Genomic DNA, 21,896 nt, shown 5'->3' on the forward strand with positions numbered 1-21,896 from the left:
AACTAATGAGGAAACCATATTAAAATCAGCTCAAATAAAAATGTGACTTCGAGTAAAAAATTAAATCTTCTCCCTCCACAGTTTATTGTTTACATTAAAAACAAACAAACAAACAAACAATAAAACAAATAAAAAAGGATTAGTATTTCTCTGTCTTCATCAACATGACTTTACATGATTTTAGGAAACTCTTGAGTAAGATATAACTTTCAAATTACTTTTTATTCAACCCGGAAATACATTTAAATGAAAATCAACTTGTTCAGTTCTTCAACAGAGAGCAACAAAGAATAGTTTATTCCTTAAAAACTTTCAGTCACCCTTATTTAAATATTCTTTGTTGTTTTAATCGATTCTAAACTGTTATCCTTATTAATTAGTTCAAGATCTTAAATTGAAATAACCATTTTAAACAGGACTCTAAATTTTTATGAATTTATCAACTTTGGCTTCCTCCCTTTGAAGACTATTTCTTACTATGTTAAGATTTAACACTGCTTTGCCTTTATTTTTATATTATATTATTTATTTACTTGTACTGGATGCTTAACCACTGAGCCATATCCCTAGCCCATTTTAGTTTTTATTTTGAGTCAGGGTCTCAGTTGCTTAAGGCCTCACAAATTACGGGGTCTGGCCTTGAACTTAGGAATTTGGAATCCAGGAATTCAGATTCCATTTTGGTTGTCTCAAATATTTTTGCGTTATAAAATTTTACAATAATGTCTAACTTTGTGAACTTGATATTTTGTATATGTGGAGGCATATCTGAAATGTAATTTCCAATAAATGTGATTTCTAGGTTAAAGGAAAAATGAATAAGAATTTTGTTAAATATTTCCAAATTTAACAGAAATTCAATCATATGGTACATCCATAAGCAAAGTATGAGAAGACCTGATTTCTGACATCATGGACAACAGAGGGTTAATGCTTTTCATCTTTGCCAATCTGACAGGCAAGGAATGGCACATTGGTATGATTTCCTCTTATTCATGATCAGTTAAGATTGTTTTAATTAGGTCTTTGCCCTTTTTGTTCATCAAACTTTTGATTACTTTTTTCCTCTACATTTTAAGAATCCCTTCGGTATTAGGAAAAATGAGTCTTTCATCCGTAACATAATCTGAAAGCGATTCTCCCTCATTTGTCATGTCATTGACTTTTGTTTCTTTGCTTATAGTGCTTTTACATTTATTTTATTTTGTCACAAAAAAAGGGAAACACATTTGTTGTTTTTACTGGAAGATTATAGAGATGTTTCCGTGGAAGAGACATACAAACAGAGAACTGAATGCAAGGAGGGGCGGGGGATCCTGTGAAGCCATGTTTCAGGCGACAAGAATAACAAGTATGAGCCTGAAGAGAAAAGGAGCTTGGCATGTCTACAAACCAGAAGGAAAGTCTGGGTCTGGAGTGGCATAGCTGTATTTAAAGCAATGTCTGTCATTCTTTTAAAAATATGCCTAATTTTGACATATTAAAATAATATTTGGCTGAACTGAGTTATTGTAAACACCCAAAGTAAAATATTTTTTTTTCTGTTTTTCATTGTTTTCTTCTTCTAGAGATGAAATCAGAATATTAGACAGACATGCCATCTGCTTAACTGGGAGGCAGCAAATGAGCCCTGGATTAACAATAATTGAACAGCAATACAAAGGAAGCTATCGTTTGTAGAGCATTGATTTACCTGCCAAGAACTGTTGTAAGATAATGTGTATATTAATTTCTCTCTCATTAAATCATCAAGAGAAAGGTACTGTTATTGCTTGCCTTTTAAAGATAAGAAAGTTGAGACAAGCGAGGTGAAGCAACGTGTCCAGAGTTACACAGTAAATGGAGGATGCCGAATCTCTAAAAACATCTAGAACTTAAAAACCAGTCACTACTCCCATACAGTTTTCTCATTCACACAGTAAGAATGCTGATATTTGTTCTTTCTAATTTTCATTCTCGTTGTTAGGAAGATGTGGAAAGAGCTTTGTGGGAAGAAAGAAGAAACACCTAAACTAAATATTCATTGAATGCTTACTATGCAATAGGTATACAATGTTGTATCATTGTCATCTCCTTTATAGATGCATAGAAAAGTAAATTTACTGATATGCAAAAGTCCAAGCTTATTGACCATGTAACTAGTATATCTGGATTTTACATTCACATCTCCTGGTGCTGAGCACTGTTCTTTCCTTACATAATGCTGAATCCCAGGATATAGAATTCTCTCAAAGAAGAATGAAAGGAGGACAGAAATGTGATATTAAAATTTTTAATAAGAATTTTGTATCCATACACACACATTGCATTTCAGATATGAGCGGGTTGTCCTGCTTCCGGCAATGGCAATAAAAAAACTTGCAAAACAATGTTTCCTTAAGGAATACACAGTTTAGGCACAGGGACTTAATGTACACTCATGAAAAGATTTCTAATAAAACAAGAAAGAATACACCCATGACCCAACACAATAGTGATTTACATGAAAATGGTACAAAATCTCAAAAGGCGGATCTTTCATCCTGTGCAGGAGAGGAAGCAGTAGAGATGTGAACTGTTTTCAAGGATGAGTTGGTCTTAGGCTGAAGAGGCTTTTCTCAACCTCAGAGAACAGCAGCTTAGGCCAATTCCTGGAGTTAATAATGAAAGTAAGCACTTATTAAATTACATATGAACATTTATTGTTTCCTTAACTCTTCATTAAAGAATGTGGAAATCCATAGCTATTTGATTTGAGTAGGTATTTTGATTTTTAATTTTAGTGATGAATATAATTTTGAAATACAAAACATATTTGGATGGAAAAGAGTACTTGGTTCCTATTACTTAGATTTTTTGAGGAAAACTCTGTCCAAAACAGTTCACACTATTACAAGCTTATTTGATAAAAGTTTTTGAAATGATATGTTGTGCTTAAAAGGATAAGCAGGTATGTCTACCTATACATGTTGTTGTGTGTTAGTGTTTCTGGACTTGGGTATGTGGGATTATGGATTTAGGGAGATGGTAAGAAACACAAATATCATCCCATGGAACCATATGAGCTTTTAGATATGACCATTCTCAGGAGTTACCATAAGAAAGATTTTAAAGTGGCAAATAAATGTGAAAATTATATGCAAGTAATTAAGAACACATTAGAGAATTAATTCAAGTTGATGCCATGAAAAGTCCTATTTGCATGGTAAATTGGGGATCAATTATCACAGTACCCCTGTTCAGCTAGTTCTTCTTGAGGTGATGGAAGATAAGACTGCATTTGAATAATAGAGGAGAGTGGGGTGAATATTAAAATAGTTTTCTAAGAAAGAAAATCTGGTTTGAGTAGATGACATATTTAAATAAGTTGGGACATGGGTTAGAATAACATGGAGATAATTGGAAAAGGCAGAAATGAGGATGTAGTGAATATAGGAGAACAGGTAAGTATTGAAAGGGATCAAGTTAAAGCCCAGTTTATAGCATTTATTTCAATCCCTTAGCAAGATTTGAAAACATCTGCTTAGTGCCTTCCAGAATTTGGTTGGTCCTTACTCCATAAATGATGGGATTAAGCATAGGTGGGATGACCACGTAGAGGTTGGCCAGCAGAATGTGGACATAACGTGGGATGTGCTTCCCACCAAATCTGTAGGCAAAGACAGAAAACAGTGCAGGAATGTAGAAGAGCAGAATAACACAGACGTGAGATCCGCACGTGCTCAGGGCCTTGGACCGGGCTTCTTGAGAAGAGAGGCGGAAGACAGCTAGGAGGATGTGGACATAGGAAATAGCAATGAGAATGATGTCCAGACCTGTGGAGAGAAGAGCAGCTGCCAGCCCATACCAGACATTGATGGAAATATCAGAACAGGACAATCGGGCAATGCCCATGTGCTCACAGAAGGTGTGTGCGATGATGTTGATCCGGCAGTAGTGCAGGCGCTGGAGGAGAAAGACAGACGGAAACATGATGATGAAACTGCGGGTCAAGGTGGCAGCAATGATCTTCCCAATGACCTTCCTCGTGAGGATGGTGGCATATCGCAGTGGGGAGCAGATGGCCACATAGCGGTCAAAGGCCATGGCCAATAGGACAGCAGAGTCAGCCACGAAGAGAAAGTGGATGAAGAACATCTGGGTGAGGCAGCCATCAAAGGAAATGTGGCTAGAACCTAACCAGAAGTTGGCCAGGGCCTTGGGCATGGTGGAGGTAGAGAGCAGGACATCAGCACTGGCCAGCATGGACAGGAATATGTACATGGGCTCATGCAGGCTTGGCTGGGAGAGGATGGTGCAAATTAGAATGCCATTGCCCGCCAGGGCAGCTATGTACATGATGCAGAAGGGGATGGAGAGCCAGATGTGTAGGTGCTGCAGCCCAGGGATGCCAGTGAGGAGGCAGCCTGCCGTGCGAGTGTCAGAGAGGTTCACTGCTCTTATGCTGGTAGCAGATGAAAAAGCCATGATTTTCTGCAGAGACTGTATCGCAGGGGAAAAACAGCTTCAGACATTGAATACACTCACAGAGCTCCCACAAAAGTTTGCAAACAACCACAAGGTCTGCACATACTCAAGGGCCCACAGCACTTAAGGGCTTAACACGAAGGCATACTTTTCTTATAGACAGTCACACACTGGCTCTGCACAAAGTACACAGTCATAGGCCCCTCCCACAGTTAGGTTCTGCATCCTTATTTAGGAGCAGTCTACACAGCTGTAAGACCGAAAACTAGAGTTTAGACACATCACAGACTGGGCAAGGTGCTCCAGGTTCTTGAAAACACTGCTATCTACAGCATCAAAAACAAAGTCTAGGTCTAGGGATGTAGCTTAGTGGTGAAGCACTTGACTCACATGCACAAAGCCCTGGATTTGACCCCCAGCACATTGAAAAAGCAAAACAAAAACAAACAAACAAAAGAACACAATCTCTGTGGGTGCAGACTGTAATAAACTCTGCAATAGCCTCAGGCTCGCTCTGCACAGAGGACTGTGGTCCCGCAGAGGAGGGCAATTGCCTCTGCAGACGTTGTGGAAGAGTAGGGTTGAGGGTGGTGGGCATTGCAGATCCTGCATTCTTTCCCCCAGGCACAGATGCTCTGGTGAGTGTGGAGGCAGTGAAGGCAACTGTGGCATTTATAAAGGACCCTGGACAGCTTGGGCAAAAAGCCCCATCAGAGATCTGCTCTGTCAGCTATTGACTGTGGCTATCGACACTGCGATCTTGGACAAGTCACTGTTTTCTCTGAGTAACAATTTTCTGGTCTTCAAAATGAGCATAATTGTTATCCTTGTAGTATCCTAAATTTTTGTCTGTGGAAGTCTTAAGAAACTGTGTGATGTCTTCTGAGTCCTGTGTCCTGTGAAATGTGGTACTATTGCCTGGAGTAGGGAGGAAGATGTTTCTGAAGTGTGGTCCTGAGACTAGTGCCTTCAACATCCTCAAGGAACTTCTGAATTCTTGGATTCTGCTACAAACTAACTGAATTGGAAAATCTGGGCTAGAGGACAGCAATCTGTGCTTAAGCAAGACCCCACTCCCTGTGATTCGGATTCATTCTAAAGTTTGAGGAACAGTGACAGAACCTTCAACTTCCTTCTCTATCCAGTCTACTTGTCCATTGTTTCTGCCAGGATCATTAACTTCTTAGTCTCTGTTGGTTTCTTCTGTGTTCTCCCTGAACATGTTCAGACTTCAACTAAGTCTAATTAGTGCTCTCCTCAGCTCACATAGTCAGGATGAGAAGGAAATGACACAGACATGGGAGTGGTCTTCATGACTTATGAGGACACTTGAGATCTCCCCACCAAGTACAATTAAATTATTCTCATAACAAACATGCTATTCTTATCACTGTCTAAATCCTATTTCTCAATTGAACTTTTCTCCTACATAGCAGACTTCAAGACAAATCAGGAGCCAACTCATATCGTTCCCCTCCTATAAATTATTTAATCTCTGAACCCATTTTCCTCTCAGTTGATCCAGCTTGAGAGAAAGCGGTGTTAATGTCTCTCTGCTTTGTCATACTTGTAATCTATTTTATTTCACCTAGATGTAAGAAACTATCCTTAAGGTTTTATGGTTATTTTGTTTGTTTCTTTGTAGTGCTAGGGATCAATTCCAGGGCCTTGTGCATGCTAGGCAAATGTTCTGCTACTGAGCACTGAGCTATGTCTCCCCCGCCAATCCCCCCCGCCTCCCCCCTCCATCTCTCTCTTTCTCTCTCTCTCTCTTGTTTTTTTTTTGGTACCAGGGATTGTACTCAGGGGTACTTAACCACTGAGTCACTGGGTCACATCCCCAGCCCTTTTAAGAAATATTGTATTTAGAGATAGTGTCTCCCTGAGTTGCTTAGGGTCTCACAGAGTTTCTTAGGGCCTCACTAAATTGCTGGGGATGGCTTTGAACTCAAAATCCTCCTGCCTCAGTTTCCCAAGCTGTTGGGATTACAGGTGTGTGCCACTATGCCCGGCTCTTTATTTTTTTAATTAGAACTTTATAGTTATACATAGTAGTTGGGTTCATCTCAACAAACTCATAGATGCACATACTTTGATTTCAGTTTATGATCCCCCCTTTTCTTGTCCCCTTTCCTTCCTTCCCCTTCTCTTCCCCCTTCTCCTTCCTCTACTCTGCTAGACTTCCTTTCACTCATCTATTTATTTGTATTTGATTGGTTCTTTTTATTTATGCATAAAGACAAAATTCCCTGTGGCATATTTATATATACATATAACATGATATTTTAAAAAAATTCATTCTGCATTGACAACCTTTCTTCTTTTAAGCAAACACACACACACACACACACACACACACACACACACGGACTATTCCAAATCTAGGCAGTTTCCCCTGGAACCCCTTTGTCATCCTTTGACTCATTCCTTATTGGTTTCTTAACCTGTGACATTGGCTCTGTAACTCCTCTCTTATCTTTCAAACTCCAGTACAACAAATCCATACTGGGTTATTCTGGTTTATCCTGCCAGAAGAAATTCAGATCTTCAAACACAAACTCCTTTCTTTTTCTCTTTATTCTCTGGCTGTCCTTTTCTATCCTTTAATTTTCTTCTTTGCAGTGGAGGAGAAATCATTCCTTTTACTGTTCTAGTGAATTCCCGACACCTGTTTTTGAAATCTTTCTCTGACTGCTCTGTGTAGGAGCTTGACTCTAGTGTCCTTGGCATACGGTTCCACCCTTCCTCAATGTTTGGGGATAGGACCCAAGTGTTGGGCTGGGGATATTGCTCAGATGGTAGAGTGCTTGCCTTGCAAGCACAAGGCCTTGGGTTCAAATCCCCAAGACCGCAAAAAAAAAAAAAAAAAAAAAAAAAAGGACCCAAGTGTTATTTATGACTCATGCACACTCTTTAGGAGCCAAGGATCAGTTACTCCCCAATATCTCCATCCTTACCTGGAAAGTGACCCTCTAAACTGCCCTTCTCCCAGTCCACTCCTAGGAGAAAACAATCACTCCAGCTACCGTTGCCCATTCCTCTCGTCAGCCATCCGCCCATCTGTGAACACTGCCACAGAACTGTGCACTTTCCTGGTACCCGTTTCTCACCTCCCCTTTGTATCAATACCTCTTCTCCATCCTCAAAAGTATCTGACTCAGACTTACCTCCCTGATGCCACCTTCTCAGACTCACAGTTTCTCAGTTCAATCTTCACGTGGAGCACAGTCTTCCTTAATATAAACAACAGAGTCTCAGGTCTTGCCACAGTGTTTATTAAAACCTCTTCTCCTTTGGGAGCTGAGATTCTCCTGCCTCTGTGTAACCTTCCCTTTCTCAGCCCCGATTCCCTCCTGCAGCACCTGGATCAATTTGCAGGCACACAGGTGCAGGCTTTGGCACAGAGCCCAATGGAAGAGCTGTAAGGACAGACCCTTTGGGTCACCTGGGGGCGGGGCAGGGCTCAGCGACAACTCAGAGGCTCCCAGCCTGAGCTGATTTCTTTTCCTGTTCCAATGCTTGTTCTTTCCTATGCCTTCAATCCCCCCATTTTTGTTTTTTTTTTTTCTTCTCTTCCCATTGCCCTTCTTAAAAGCATTTTCCTCGTGGGGTTTTTCCATTCCTCATCTTCCTAGTGTCTGTCTTCAAACCCATGTACCTTTTTACTTTAGTCTTCTCTTCACCCTTCCACTACCCCTAAGAATCTCTTACATTATTTGCCATCCTAAAGAGAAAGACCTGTAGGGATCATTGTCCGTCTTGCTCATTCAGACGTTTTACAGAGCTTAACTGATCCCTTCTGCAGTCGGCATTTGAGGTCAATGGACCTCTGGTGATTATAATACCAGTGATTAGAAAGTGCTGCAGGAGTCCAGAGTCCAGGGGATAGTTCTACCTGGTACAGTTAGGGAAGTCTTCACAGAGTGTCAGTTTGTGGTTGGGACTGAAAAGTCTGTGCGTGTGTATGTGTGTGTGTGTGTGTGTGTGTGTGTGTGTGTGTGTGTCTGTCTGTCTGTCTGTCTAAGATTATTGTACCACTGAGGCAAGGAATATGAAAAGACTCGTAGATGAAATATGTGATAATACTAAGTGGTGCTTTGGCGAATTCAGATTAAGGGGTAGCCAGGGAATTGGAACACCAAAAACAGAGCATAAATACTAAAGGCTAGTATTTAGGAAGACAGGCAATAGGATGCATTTGTCTCAGCATCTTCCAAACTTAGGATGAGTTCCACTTCAGGCTGAACTTTTCTTAGCTTCTTAAAAATTAAGATACAGTTCACCCACCACAACACTGACCCTTTTCAAGTATGAAATTCATTTACTTTCAGCATACTCACTAGATGGTGCAGCAATCTCTGTTATCTAATTCCAGAACTTTGTTTTACACCTCAAAATCTCCCTGCCCATCATCAGTCACATTTCATACCTCACTTTTCTGAGCCCCTAGAAACTACTAATTTGTCTTCTGTCTTTAAGGATATACCTATTTTGGACATGTCATATAAACAGAATCTTAGGATTATCTGACCTCTTGTGACTGAGTTCTTTAACTTAGCAATAACTGCAGTTCATCCATGCTGTTGTATGTAACATGATTTCCTTCCTTTGTATGGGTAAATAATATTTTAAGTCTTAAAATTATAATTATTAATTCACATTAACGGTACAAATTAATGGGATCGACAGTGATATTTTCATATGTATATATTATGTATTAATCATGTCCAGTTGCCATTCATCTGCCCTCTCTGCCTTTTCTTCTTACACCTGCTCACACAACACAGCCAAATATGCATGGACACAGTGCACTTTATGTATCTACCTATTTATTGATTGACATTTGGGTTATTTCGCACTTGGGGGCTATTATGTTTGTAGTTTTTATGTTTTTGCAGAACTACGTCTTGAACTCAGGGCTTTGTGCATGCTAGGCAAGTCCACGGAGCTACATCCCCGGCCCTTTGGAGGCTGTTATGAATAGTGCTGCTATAAATATTTGTATTCAGGCATCTGTGTGGATATGTTTTTATTTCTCCTAGGTGTATAGTTAAAAGTGAAGTTACTGGGTTATATGGCAACTCTATGCTTAATTATTTTGGGAATTGTCAGACTGTTTCCAAGTGGCTCTATCATTTTATACTCTCCCAAGGAGTATATGAGAATTAGTTTCCCCCACCTTCATGAAAGCTTGCTGCTACCTGAAAGTTTGAATCTAGACACTTTAGAATGTGAACTGAAAATCTCATTGTTTAAATTTTTTAAAATTCTGTTTTTTGGGTCCTACTTAGTCATGCATGACAGTAGAATCCATTTTGATAAAATTATACAAGCATAGGACATATTTTATTCTAATTAGGATTCCATTCTCGTGGATGGGCACAATAGTGGGGTTTGCTTAGACAATGCCATGTATGTACACAGGAAAATTATGTTAGATTCATTCTATTGTCTTTCCTATTCCTATCCCAGCTCCCTTCCTTTAGTTCTCCTTTGTCTAATCTAAAAAACATTTCTTCTTTCCCTGTACCCCTTTATTGTTTAGCTTCCATATATCAGTGAAAACACTTGACCTTTGTTTTTTTGATAGTCTCCAGATCTATCCATTTACTGGCAAATGTCACAAAATCATTCTTTTATTTTATGTCTGAGTAATATTCCATTGTATATGTATATATGTGTGTATATATGTGTGCATATATATATATATATATATATATATATATACCACAATTTATCCATTCATCTATTTATAGGCATCTAGGTTGGTTCCATAGCTTAGTTATTGTCAATTGTGCTGCTATAAACACTGATGTGGCCGTGTCACTGTAGTATGTTGATTTTAGATCCTTTGGATATATACCAAGCAGTGGGATAACTGGGTCAAATGGTTCTATTCCTAGTATTTCGAGGAATCTTCATACTGCTTTCCAAAGGGTTTGCACCAATTTGAAGTCATACCAACCATGTATGAACGTTCCTTTTTCCCCACATCCTCACCAACATTTGTTGTTACATGTATTCTTGATAATTGCCATTCTGACTGGAGTGAGATGGAATCTCAGTGCAGTTTTAATTTGCATTTCTCTAATTGCTAGAGATGTTGATCATTGTGATTCTGATCCGTATTTCCCTGATAACTATATGGTCAGGTGTTCATGTGCTTAATGGTCATTTGAATATCTACTTTGGAGAAATGTCTATTCAGATCTTTTATAGTTTGTAGATTGAACTTTTTATTATTGAATTGTGAGTATTCTTTATTTATTCTAAATATAAGACCTTTGTTAGACATATGTTTTGCACCTATTTTCTTTCATTCTGAGTGTTGTTTACTTAATTTTTTTGGTACCAAGGATTGAAACCAGGTGTGCTTTGCCACTGAGCCACATCCCCACCCATTTTTAATTTTTTATTTTGAGACAGGGTCTTGCTAAGTTGCTGAGACTGCCTTCGAATTTGTGATCCTCCTGAGGTGCTGGGATTATGGACATGTGCTACTGTGCCTGCCTTTTTATTCACTTTCTTGGCTTTTTTGGAAACCTGAAAGTTTTTTTAAAAATTTGGATGAAGTTGAATTTATCTGCGTATTCTTTTACCACTCAAGTTTTTGGTGTCATATGTAAGAATAGTTTGCCAAATCCAGGGTCATGAAGATCTGCTCTTACACTTTCTTTTAGGAGTTTCATAAATTTTATTCTTTGCGCGCTTTCTCTTTTTCTTTAGGTTGAAGGTTGAACCTAGTAGTGCTGTACTACTAAGCTACATCCCCAGCCCATTTTATATTCTTTGTTTTCTATATTAGTTTTGAATGTTGTAAACTGATCTCATGTTTGCTGCTTCTTTCTTCTGCCTTCGCCAATTTGTCTTTGAACTCCTATAGTGAACTTTTTTGTTTTAGTTATTGTATGTGTTTAACATAAGAATTTCTGCTTGGATTCTTTGAACAAGTTCTATCTTGATATTTTGTATTTGGTGTGATATTTCCTCACACTTTCCTTTAGTTTTCAAGGCATGCTTTCCTTTAGTTCTATGAACATCTTTAAACTAGTTCATTTAAAGTTTTTTTCATACTAACATCTGGGCTTTTTCAGGGATAGGTTCTGTTGATTTCTATTTTTTCTGCGATGGTCCATATGTTTTAGTCTTTCTTTCTTTCTTTCTTTTTTCTTTTTGTATAAAACAAAAACTTGAAAATGTAAACAATACAGTGTGGTAACACTGGAATTTAGATTCTCCCCTACTCCCAGGATTTGCTGCTATTGCTAATTGTTTTTTTAAAGTGACTTTTAGAAATATTTCTGTAAAGTTTTCATTCTTTTTCATGTGTACTCACTGAATTCTCTGTTTAGTTCTTGGTGGTCATCTAAAGAATAAACAGAGATTTTTCTTAAATTCCTAGGAAAAAATAGGTCTCCCAGTCTTTGTGGAGGGGCTCTGTGAGCGTTTTTGGACACATACAATACTCAGCCTTGTGGTTTACAACCAACCCTTCTTAGGCTTCGCTTCCTGCTTTTACAGTCTTAAGGTCAGCAAGAGGTGAGAGTTTAGGGCTTTCCCACAGCCCTGCACACACCTGAACTCCAGATTCCTATGGATTTGCAAGCCCTTTACAAAGCTCCTCTGGATAACTCAGTTAAAAGCTTTGTCTTTTAAGCTTTTTGGTTAGTTTATTATTCATCATGGGGTTTATCTATGGCCTCAGGCAGCCATGAAGTTAAAACACTTGTCTGTGTTTTTTAACAAGCTGCGCCCACACACGTAGCCAGAAGGATTTTAGCATTGGGCAGACTCTCATTCAACATTTGAGTCTTCTAGGAAATTATTCTAGTAGTTTCTGGCTCAGAAAAAAAAGAAGATATTATAGAGGATTCTCTGTAATTAGCAATAAGATATTACAAATAGCTTACGTTAGTATAGCATATCAGTTATAATCAGTGAAACAATATATTACTATTAATTAATGTCAATATTTATTAACTAACGTCCATGTATATTTCTAAAATCCATGTATAATTCTGAAATATTTATTTCAGTTTCTTGTGAATTTTGCAATGGAAATAATGCCTTCTGAGACTAAGCCATAAAAGGCATTAAAACTTCCTTCTTGCTTTTTCTGGAATTTGTGCCCTGGATGAAGCCAGACTCCCTGTCCTAAGGACACTTCAGTATGTAAAATGTGGTATAAACAGAGGTTAACAATACTATTACTACTAATAATAATTGAAAGCACTAATTGCATGCCCACTTTGAACAACCATGGAAATCCAGTGGTGGACTGAGGGTGAGATCTGTATGACCATGTAACTCATATTCTGAAAGCAGAAGCTAACAGCCAAACAACTAATTACAAGATGCTGTGATAATTGCCAGCTTATCAGGCATTGAACACAGGGGTCAGGCAGAAAAGAACAGGAAGGGTATTCCTGAAAGAAGAGATAATAACACGTGCTTGAGAAATCATAATGCATTTGCAATTCTGCATAGATTCTCATCTGAAATTATTACAGAATTTGTGGCATACCTCGGGGTAGATGGCAAGAAGCTGAAGAGGAAGTAGAGTCTGAAATTGCTAGATCTTATATATTTTGCTGATGGAGATTTGATTTATCCTAAAGACTTCATAAACTGTAGAAATGTTATGTTTCTCTCTTAGAAAAGATTACTATGGATTCAGAGGACAGGACGGGATTCTTTAGAATAATCAGAGCCTAATAGCAGAAATGACAAGGGACAAAACAATGGTAACTGAAGGAAGAAAGTGATTCTAAAGTTTTCTGAAGTCCAAGTTGACAGGACTGTGGGACAGTATTCATAGTTTTCTATAAAAGCTCTGTTTGACCAATACTGATTTGATTTGTGGTAACCATGGCATTCTCTAAATTATCTTTCATTTGAATCAGAAAGAACCTGTACTCCTCTCATCTACCCATTTGCATTTGAATACTAAAATAACTAAAATGAATGGAATACTAAAATAACTTAAATGGATGGTTGAATATTTATAGCATTAATAAAATATTACACAGAAAAGTTGTGGTATTGCTCAATGGTACAGCACATGCTTGGCATGTGTGAGGACCTGCATTCTATCCCCAGTACCACAAAAAATAGAAATAATAATTTAAAAAAAAAACCCTCAAAATTCAGATTCATATTCTTCAAACATACACCTACAACAAACACAAGATTTCCTTGTAGATTGTTCTAGCAACAGTGGAGAGAGCAAAGAGAACTTGCAATATTTAAAGCCTCTGAGGATTCTTCTTTCTCAGGATACCATCTGTCTGGGAAGACCTGAACCTTCAGGGACTCAATCCAACACAGCCTTTGGGACCTCAGTGACTCAGAAGCTGTACATTTTGGAAAGTGCTTTAGTGTGCAATCCACAGTTCACTAACTGGGTTCATGTCCATGGTCCCTCAGGGGCCTGCAGAGTCTGAGTGCCCTCTCTGAAGGTCCAGGAAGGGGAATAAGAGGAAATCCTCTCAAGAGTGCCATTTCTCTTCATCCCTCAGTCCCCATCAAGGGCTGTTTGGTAAGTATTAGGTTTATTAAGTATTAGGTTTGGATAAGTATCGAGGATTGGAAACTCAAGGGCAGGTCCATCTTCTGGAGGGGGCCCTCTGAAAGACATAGAGATAACGGGGAGGCTAAGAGAAGACAGGGACGTGCTTAGATCAGTTTTCTCTGTGAAATAAAGCCTGCAACTCAGATTTTAAAGTCTCAGAGAATGAAATACTATGGTTACACCCGAACAAGAAGGACTGAGGCTATATACGGAGGACACAATCTGACAGCTCAGACCAAAGAATTTGAGCTTGGATCCAGAAGAATATACTCCAACTCTCTGGTTTCTGTGTGATTTGCAATTTTGTCATCTTGTGGAGTTTTGACATCAGTGTGTATGTGCATATGTTTGTAACATTAATGACATCACATAATAGTTGCTACTAATGATTACTTTAATATTTTTCAGGTACCATGCTAAGAATCTTTTCATATAATCCCCATATAATGTCTCTATGAGGAAACAGGCATTTTAGAGAGATCAAAGAGCTTATTCGGTATAAAGTAGGAAACACAAATCAAATGCAAATTAAAAAAACTCTAAACGTTGTTTTTTAAGTAGTTATCTAATCTGTGGCTCTGTGTAGATTTTGTGAGTCTAGGTGTGCCTGGGTATGTTTGTAATTGTATTGTGGTTTTTATTTACTCACTCATTCATCCATCATTATTTTAGCCATTCATTCATTAAACTGAACTTTAGCAGAACACAGGTAAATACAAGGAGACTAGAGGTGGGGTGAAGGATGTGGCTACATAGGGAATATGTTCCAGATCATACAGAAGCTTCTGTGCCATGATTTATACATCATTCATTTATTCAGTAAAATTATTAAGTGTTTTACAGAAACTGAACTCAGATGAGAAGAGAAAGACAACGAATGTGAAAATGTCTTAATCTCAAGAAAGAATATGAGCAAATAAATGTGAAACAACTGTGCTTAATGCTACCACATGGCATGAATACACATGGCTTTGTGGGTGTGTTCAACTGTGATACTTAATTCAATCTGGGAGTTCGAACAATTTCTCAAAGAATTTTCTCCTTAAGCCAAAACAAGATGGATGGGCTAAAGTAACAAATTCGAAAAATGTCTTAAATTGCTGATAAAATTTTCATGAGCAGCGTTAATAACATGATAGTTATCTCATTTTTATTTTTAAAGAAAATGCTTTTAGTATCTTCTTGGCTTGGCGTATTAGTGGCTATCAGTTTTCATGGGCTTATTTTACTTACACAGTGATGCATATGTAATAAATTCAAATATATTTTTAGAGACACTGAGACAATGTGAATATTCATTTTTGTCTTGATTCATTAATGATATTCAATTTTGAAGTTTTATTGAGTGACATCAGTATCTAGTCATAGAGTATATTATTAAAACAAAACAAAACAAAACATGTACAAAATTGACATGCTGTTTGCCTTTGCAGAGATTGTACTCCAGCAAGAAAAAAAAATTAAACAGTTGTAAGTATGATGAATTTAATAAAAGAGGAGACATAACTTTCTGATATAGGGAGAGTTAGAAACTGTTCCCAGGGGTGTATCATTTAAATATCATTAAGTGGAATGAAAGGAGGCTTATCTGAGACTTCATGGACACATAGAACTTAGTTTTACTTCAAAGCAGGAAAAGGAATGGAAACAATTATTCTAAATCAAGGGAGAAGTCTGCACATAGCCTTGTAGCCTGGAGACCTTCACTCTAATGGAACATATGTTACCTACCTCACATGTCTGGAATAGCACACATTGTGTTCAGATTTATTTTTCTACAAATATTGTGAAGAAAGAGCAGTATTCAGTGTATGATCACTCAATGCATGGGTTCCACTTGAGAATGCTTTACAGTGTAACAGCTCAATGTCAAGGAAGGATAGTGGCTTTATTCTTCATTACATGGATTTTCACTAGGTGTGGCCTCACTTCTGTTTATTTTAGAGAAAAGATATGCATCTCAGTGAATACTTAAGTGAAAATTTAAAAGCAAATAACTATACAACCCTAATTAGAGTAGATACTATAATTAGAGTGCTGTAAATAAAGTGATAGAGGAATTTAATGGAAATTTTTTTAACATTAATTTCTAGAAAATTTGGGATGTTGCTAGAAACATTCTTTTAATGTGACAAAAAGTCTGAAGATGAAGCAAGAACATGTTGTGGAACCCTCTTTAGTTTTGTTAAGGATTTTTGATTATTTAAAAAGCGATTGTCTCAACATAATTAATTGCCTGAGGGTTATTTAAGAACAGGCAGGTACAAATGTTGAATTTCAAGATTCCGCTTTGGGTCATTGAGTGGATGACACTAATGTGCTCTGAAATATTGAACAGAGCCAGAGAAAGCAGACTTTGAGGAAGTATGAACATTCCATTTTTTTAAAATATAATTTTGAGTGATTATGAGATATTCAAAAGAGGGTATCAAAGGTGCCATTGGATCAATGTGTCTTGCAAGATTTAAATGAGAGGTAAGGAATTGGAACATGCCAATTATAGCTATTCACTGGGAACTTAGGAGTTGCTGATAAAGATTAGGAAAAGTGTGGAGAGAAGAAAAAGGAACTTCAGGCAAAACCTTGAGAAATATCAGGATATAAGAGACATAGAAAAGGAAGACTAGACAAAGGATGAGATAAGATTCCAGTGAAGTTGAAGAAAACCTTAAAAGAGTTTTGTAGCACAACCTCAAGATAAGAGAATGTGTCAGGATTGAGAGAGATGATCAAACAGCATCAAGTGCTGCTGAGAAGACAAACAAGGACTGAAAAGGTGGGACATGTATGCCAGTAGTGTCCTGAAAAGCAGCTTCAGTGGAATGGCCAAAACCACATAAGCAGAGGGTAAAAAAATAAAGATAAATAAAGCAGACAACTACATATCTGCCTATGAAAGAGAAAATGTCCTTATTTTTCATTATTTGAACTAGAAGAAGACATTGTAGCACACAAACTGTTTAAATGCTAAATGAACAGATTTTAAAAGGGATATGTTGAAGACAAAGGACAGAAGGAGAATGAATGATGATGAAAGATACCTGGTAAGATGGGAAAGCCTGGGATAGAAGGAACAGATCTGATTTTGGCCTCAGATATAGAAGGGACATTCCACCTCCCCCCGCCCCCGCCCCCAGCAACTCTAACAAGAAATTAAGACTTGAGACTAGATACTAATGCAAATGTGAGGTCTCAGTCAGATATGATTTCATATTTACTCACTTCTAATTTCTCTTTGGAATAAAATGAAAAGCTTCTGTTGAGAGAGGAAGTTGGAGGAATACGGGGAAGTACTTTGAGGAAGGTAAAGAAAAAAGAAGTCTTAGAAGATGGATTTGAGCAAGATTAGGCTGTTGGATCATTGGGCAGCATTAAGAGTTAAATTGAGGGCTGGGGAGATAGCTCAGTTGGTAGAGTGCTTGCCTTGCAAGCACAAGGCCGTGGGTTCGATCCCCAGCACTATATATAAAACCCTCCTGCAAGAGTACTTTGGGGAGGTGACCCACAGGAATATCAAAGTTACTGCAGTTAATGGTTGGACATGTTGTAAAGAATCAAAGGGAATTTCAGGGAGAATTGTGGAAGATAATTAAAAAATAGAAAAAGTGAGCAAAGGAAGTTGCTAGGAAACTATTTCATGTAAGAGTTCTAAGAAGAATTGTCTGCAACTGGCATGATTTATACCTTCATCAAGGAGTATTCCTTTTATTCTATTTAATGCTTTATGAATAAAATTTTACTTTTTATGATTTCCATTTTGGTAGATTTTCTTCCTTTACATTTAAACTTGTTTGAATTACACGTTATCCTTATATTTTATCCTTTCTGGGTCATTTGTTTTAGGTCTTATATGAGTAAGCTGGATTTAAAAAAAAACTCTCCTTTTTAATAGGGGAGTTCAATCAATCTATATTTATTATAAGTGATGCAGTTGATTTTATGATGTTAATTTGTTTTATACTTTTAATTTACTAAGTTTTCTTTATATGGGTTAATTTTGGGTCTTTTGTAAGACTGATATCATATATACTCTTTATAGTCTACTGACTCTATACAGGCGTTTCGTTATATACATGGGAATTTAGGAAAAATCTCCTTGAGTTTGATTCAGATTTAGCATTTCTTTTCTTTTCTTTTGTAGTACTGGGAATTGAACCCAGAAGGCCTTTTTACTTTTTATTTTGAGACGGACTCTCACTTAGTTACCCAGGCTGACCTCTAACCTGTGGTTCCCCTGCCTCAGCTGCCAGAGTCTCCCTGATTATAGGTGTGTGCCAACAAGTTCAATTTACCATTTCCTTCTTGTTTGGCTATTGACAGAATTTCCTATCTGTCCTTTATTTCTTCAACCATAAAAAGTGAATAATATTATTACCTATCTCATTGAATTGTTAATAGAATTACAAAATTGATTTCATGTAAAGAATTTTCAATTTTTGTAGTATGTTGAAAGTTCTCAAAACAAAACAAAACAAAACAAAACAAAAAACAGCCCTGGTTGTAAAGTTTGCTTATTTGCTTTTATTTTATCTTGACTCAGGATTCAGAATATATAGATTCTATTTTTTTTTTCCACTAGAGGTCACCTCTGTATTATTAAAAAGCACATTTCAACCACATTTCTTTAATTCTTACACAAGATTTCCTTCTTCATTCCTTGGGATGGACTGGACAATGAGCCTCACATCCTTTCTCACAACATTCTCCATAGGAGAGAATAAACATCATGGCTTCAGAGGACATTCCAGACAGCAAGTCCTGAGGACATCAAGATAGTCTTTAAAACTGGGGTAGGGTTGGTGTGCTGGAATTGTACTTCAGTGATGGACATATCCACACTCTTCTCTAACCCCCCATGCCTCTTGTGAATTCTAGGCATCTGACAGTGTGTTAAGGTATCACCCAGCATGGGACAGCATCATGAAAGGTATTGTCTAATGACCTTGGTATTGTAAATTACTAACGATGAGATAATTTCTGGTTGGATTACTTCTGAGAATTTCAATTTCTTTAAAGAAAAATAAAAAAGATGAAGGGGATAAAAATCCATATTCCCAAAGGCTGTTCTAAGTAAGATAATATTTTATAAGAACCTGGTGTATAGTAGGAGTCTAGAATTGATAACGACCTTATTTTCCCAGTTGTGACCCATTTCTCTTAGTTTGTATTCTTGCATGTAGTTAGATTACTTTTTTCATCACACGTACCTGTACAGCAACACATAATATATTGACTCAGGGAAAACTCCGTTGTTGAAATGGGAATAGCATTTTAAGTATTTCAAAGAAGATTCCAGAGGAACTTGCTGATAAGCGCCAGGAGTACTGGATGTGGGGATTCTTTCTTAAAGTGATGAGCTGTTCTTAATAGCAACAGAGTTTCTTTCTTCAAATATAGGAAAGAGGAGAACTGGCTCTGGGAAAGGGATGGAGGAAGAATGACCATACTCTTTTCTTAGGGTCACCATAGCAATTTGTTTTTAGGACACAGAAGTTATTCATTGGATCTCCATGGCCACGTCCAACCTGAGCAGCTACGACACGGGCCCCTTCACCCTTTCAGGCATCCCTGGACTTGAGCAGTACCATGTCTGGATCAGCATCCCCTTCTGCTTTGTTTATTTTGTGGCCGTCATGTGCAATAGCATTCTTCTCTATCTCATTGTGGTGGATCACAGTCTTCATGCACCCATGTTCTTTTTCCTTTCTATGCTGGCCTTGACAGATCTCATACTGTCCACCACATGTGTTCCCAAAACCCTTAGCATCTTCTGGTTTGGTCCCCAGAAAATCAGTTTTCCTGGCTGTCTCACCCAATTATTCTTTTTGCACTACAGTTTTGTCCTGGACTCGGCTATACTGCTGGCCATGGCGTTTGACCGCTATGTGGCCATCTGCTCTCCTTTGAGATACACCACTATTCTGACGCCCAAAGCCATTGTCAAAATTGCTGTGGGAATCTCTTTACGAAGTTTCTGTGTTTTTGTCCCATGTGTTTTCCTGGTGAATCGTCTACCTTTCTGCAGGACACGCCTCATACCCCACACCTACTGTGAGCACATAGGTGTGGCCCGACTCGCCTGTGCGGACATCTCCATCAACATCTGGTATGGTTTTTCTGTTCCCATCATGACAGTGATTATAGATGTGATCCTAATTGCTGTCTCCTACGCCCTCATCCTCTCTGCTGTTTTCCGCCTCCCTTCCCGAGATGCCCGTCAGAAGGCTCTTGGCACCTGTGGGTCCCATGTCTGTGTCATCCTCATGTTCTACATTCCGGCATTCTTCTCCATCCTCGCCCATCGCTTTGGACATAATGTCCCTCGTACCTTTCATATTATGTTTGCCAACCTCTACGTGATTATTCCACCTGCACTCAACCCTATTGTCTACGGAGTAAAGACCAAGCAGATCCGGGACAAAGTTGTTCTGCTCTTTTCCAAAAGGTCCCAGTTATAGAGGCTAGTGCCTTGGGGCACGGGAGCAAGTTCCTAAAGCCTGTTAGGTCAAAGGCTAAATCTGTAACCAGTGACTTCAGAGAAAGAAGACATGTAAACATTCCTTATTAATCAGAACTCGTGTTTCTTTTGTTTTTTGGGGGCAGAAGTCTGTTCAGTCACCTTAGATATAAGAAAATAAATTCTGTGTAGAAAATAATATTTCTTTTGCTTGTGGAAACAAAAGTTTTTGTAAACTGCTTGTGTAACTTCTCATGATTCTTCAAAGATAATATAAAAGTTTTCATGAAACAATAAAATGACTGGCATCTCACTTTCATTGTAAAGATGTCTCTGAGGAATCTGAATTATTTTTTCTTTTCAGATTTATGGATCATATTAGTTTCTTTTTAATCAAAGAAGTTTAGGGAGTTATGGCTGTGATGATTCTGTGAGAACCTGGATTTTGATATATACCATGTATGTCCTGGCACATGCGAGGTGATTTAATGTTTATCAAATAAATGGCAAATAATCATCAAGTTATTAAACTAAGAATACTGACTTCTTTTCCTTAGGCAAAAGAAGAAGGCAATGCTAAAACCTGAAATCATTTTTTACTCAATATGAGAGAAAAATAAATAAAAATAAAAGGAGGAAGCTAAATTTCCATGGCCTTTAAGGTGGGAAAACATGCTCAAACTAAAAAGACTGTTGAAGACTGGACCGGGTGGAAGCTCTGGTGGTCCCAATCTGAAATGTAGAAATGTAGTCCAAGATAGAATATACATCTCTATTTGTATGACTCATTGTCTCTTCAAATCCAGTATATTTAATTTGGCAGAGTGGGAGAGGGATGATTCAGAAATTCAGAAAGAACAATTAGTATATGTAAAGACACAGAGTTGAAAAAAAAAAAAAAACTTGCCCATCAAAGTAACTGGGTTTAGGAAGAGAGAACAGCAAAGGTCAGACTGCAGACCATGGAAAAATTCAGATCACTTAAAACAATTTGTTTAATGGTCCAAGAACAGAGGGGAGTGAAGGGAGGGGAAGGGATATGGGGGAAGGAATGATAGTAGAGTGAAACAGACATTATTACCTCATGTACATGTAGAACTATATGATCAATGTGATCGTGCAACATGTATAATCAGAAAAATGAGAGATTACACTCTATTTGTGTATGATCTATCAAAATGTATAAATGCATTCCACTGTCATGTACAAGTAATTAGAACAAATAAAATAAATTTTTTTTTAAAAAGAATAAATGGAAGCCATGGAGATTGTAGGCAAGATGGCAACAAAGTTCAAATTTTGTATTTTAAAACATTTCTCATAAATCTATCGCTTTGCTACAGTTCTTGCATGGGGCTGGGTCCCACCCAGTTGAGCAGTCACCCTATCCTGCCCCTTCACATTCACGTTCTCTGTTGGTAG

The 21,896-nt window shown here is 37.8% G+C and overlaps 2 protein-coding genes across 2 annotated transcripts; one reads left to right on the forward strand and one right to left on the reverse strand.

Annotated features, from left to right (window-relative positions):
- Positions 1 to 3,465: 3,465 nt before the first annotated feature.
- Positions 3,466 to 5,044, reverse strand: OR52B6 (olfactory receptor family 52 subfamily B member 6; the record flags this gene model as incomplete). Its single annotated transcript, XM_079103546.1, has 2 exons — positions 3,466 to 4,461; positions 4,928 to 5,044. The coding sequence occupies 2 exons, from the start codon at positions 5,042 to 5,044 to the stop codon at positions 3,466 to 3,468; spliced, it is 1,113 nt and encodes a 370-aa protein (XP_078959672.1).
- Positions 5,045 to 19,527: 14,483 nt separating this feature from the next.
- LOC306639851 (olfactory receptor 52H1-like) lies at positions 19,528 to 20,475 on the forward strand (the record flags this gene model as incomplete). Its single annotated transcript, XM_079103547.1, has 1 exon — positions 19,528 to 20,475. The coding sequence occupies one exon, from the start codon at positions 19,528 to 19,530 to the stop codon at positions 20,473 to 20,475; it is 948 nt and encodes a 315-aa protein (XP_078959673.1).
- Positions 20,476 to 21,896: the final 1,421 nt, after the last annotated feature.

The sequence above is a fragment of the Sciurus vulgaris genome (genome assembly GCF_902686455.1).
Source record: "Sciurus vulgaris genome assembly, chromosome: 11".
In the NCBI taxonomy this organism is placed as follows: domain Eukaryota; kingdom Metazoa; phylum Chordata; class Mammalia; order Rodentia; family Sciuridae; genus Sciurus; species Sciurus vulgaris.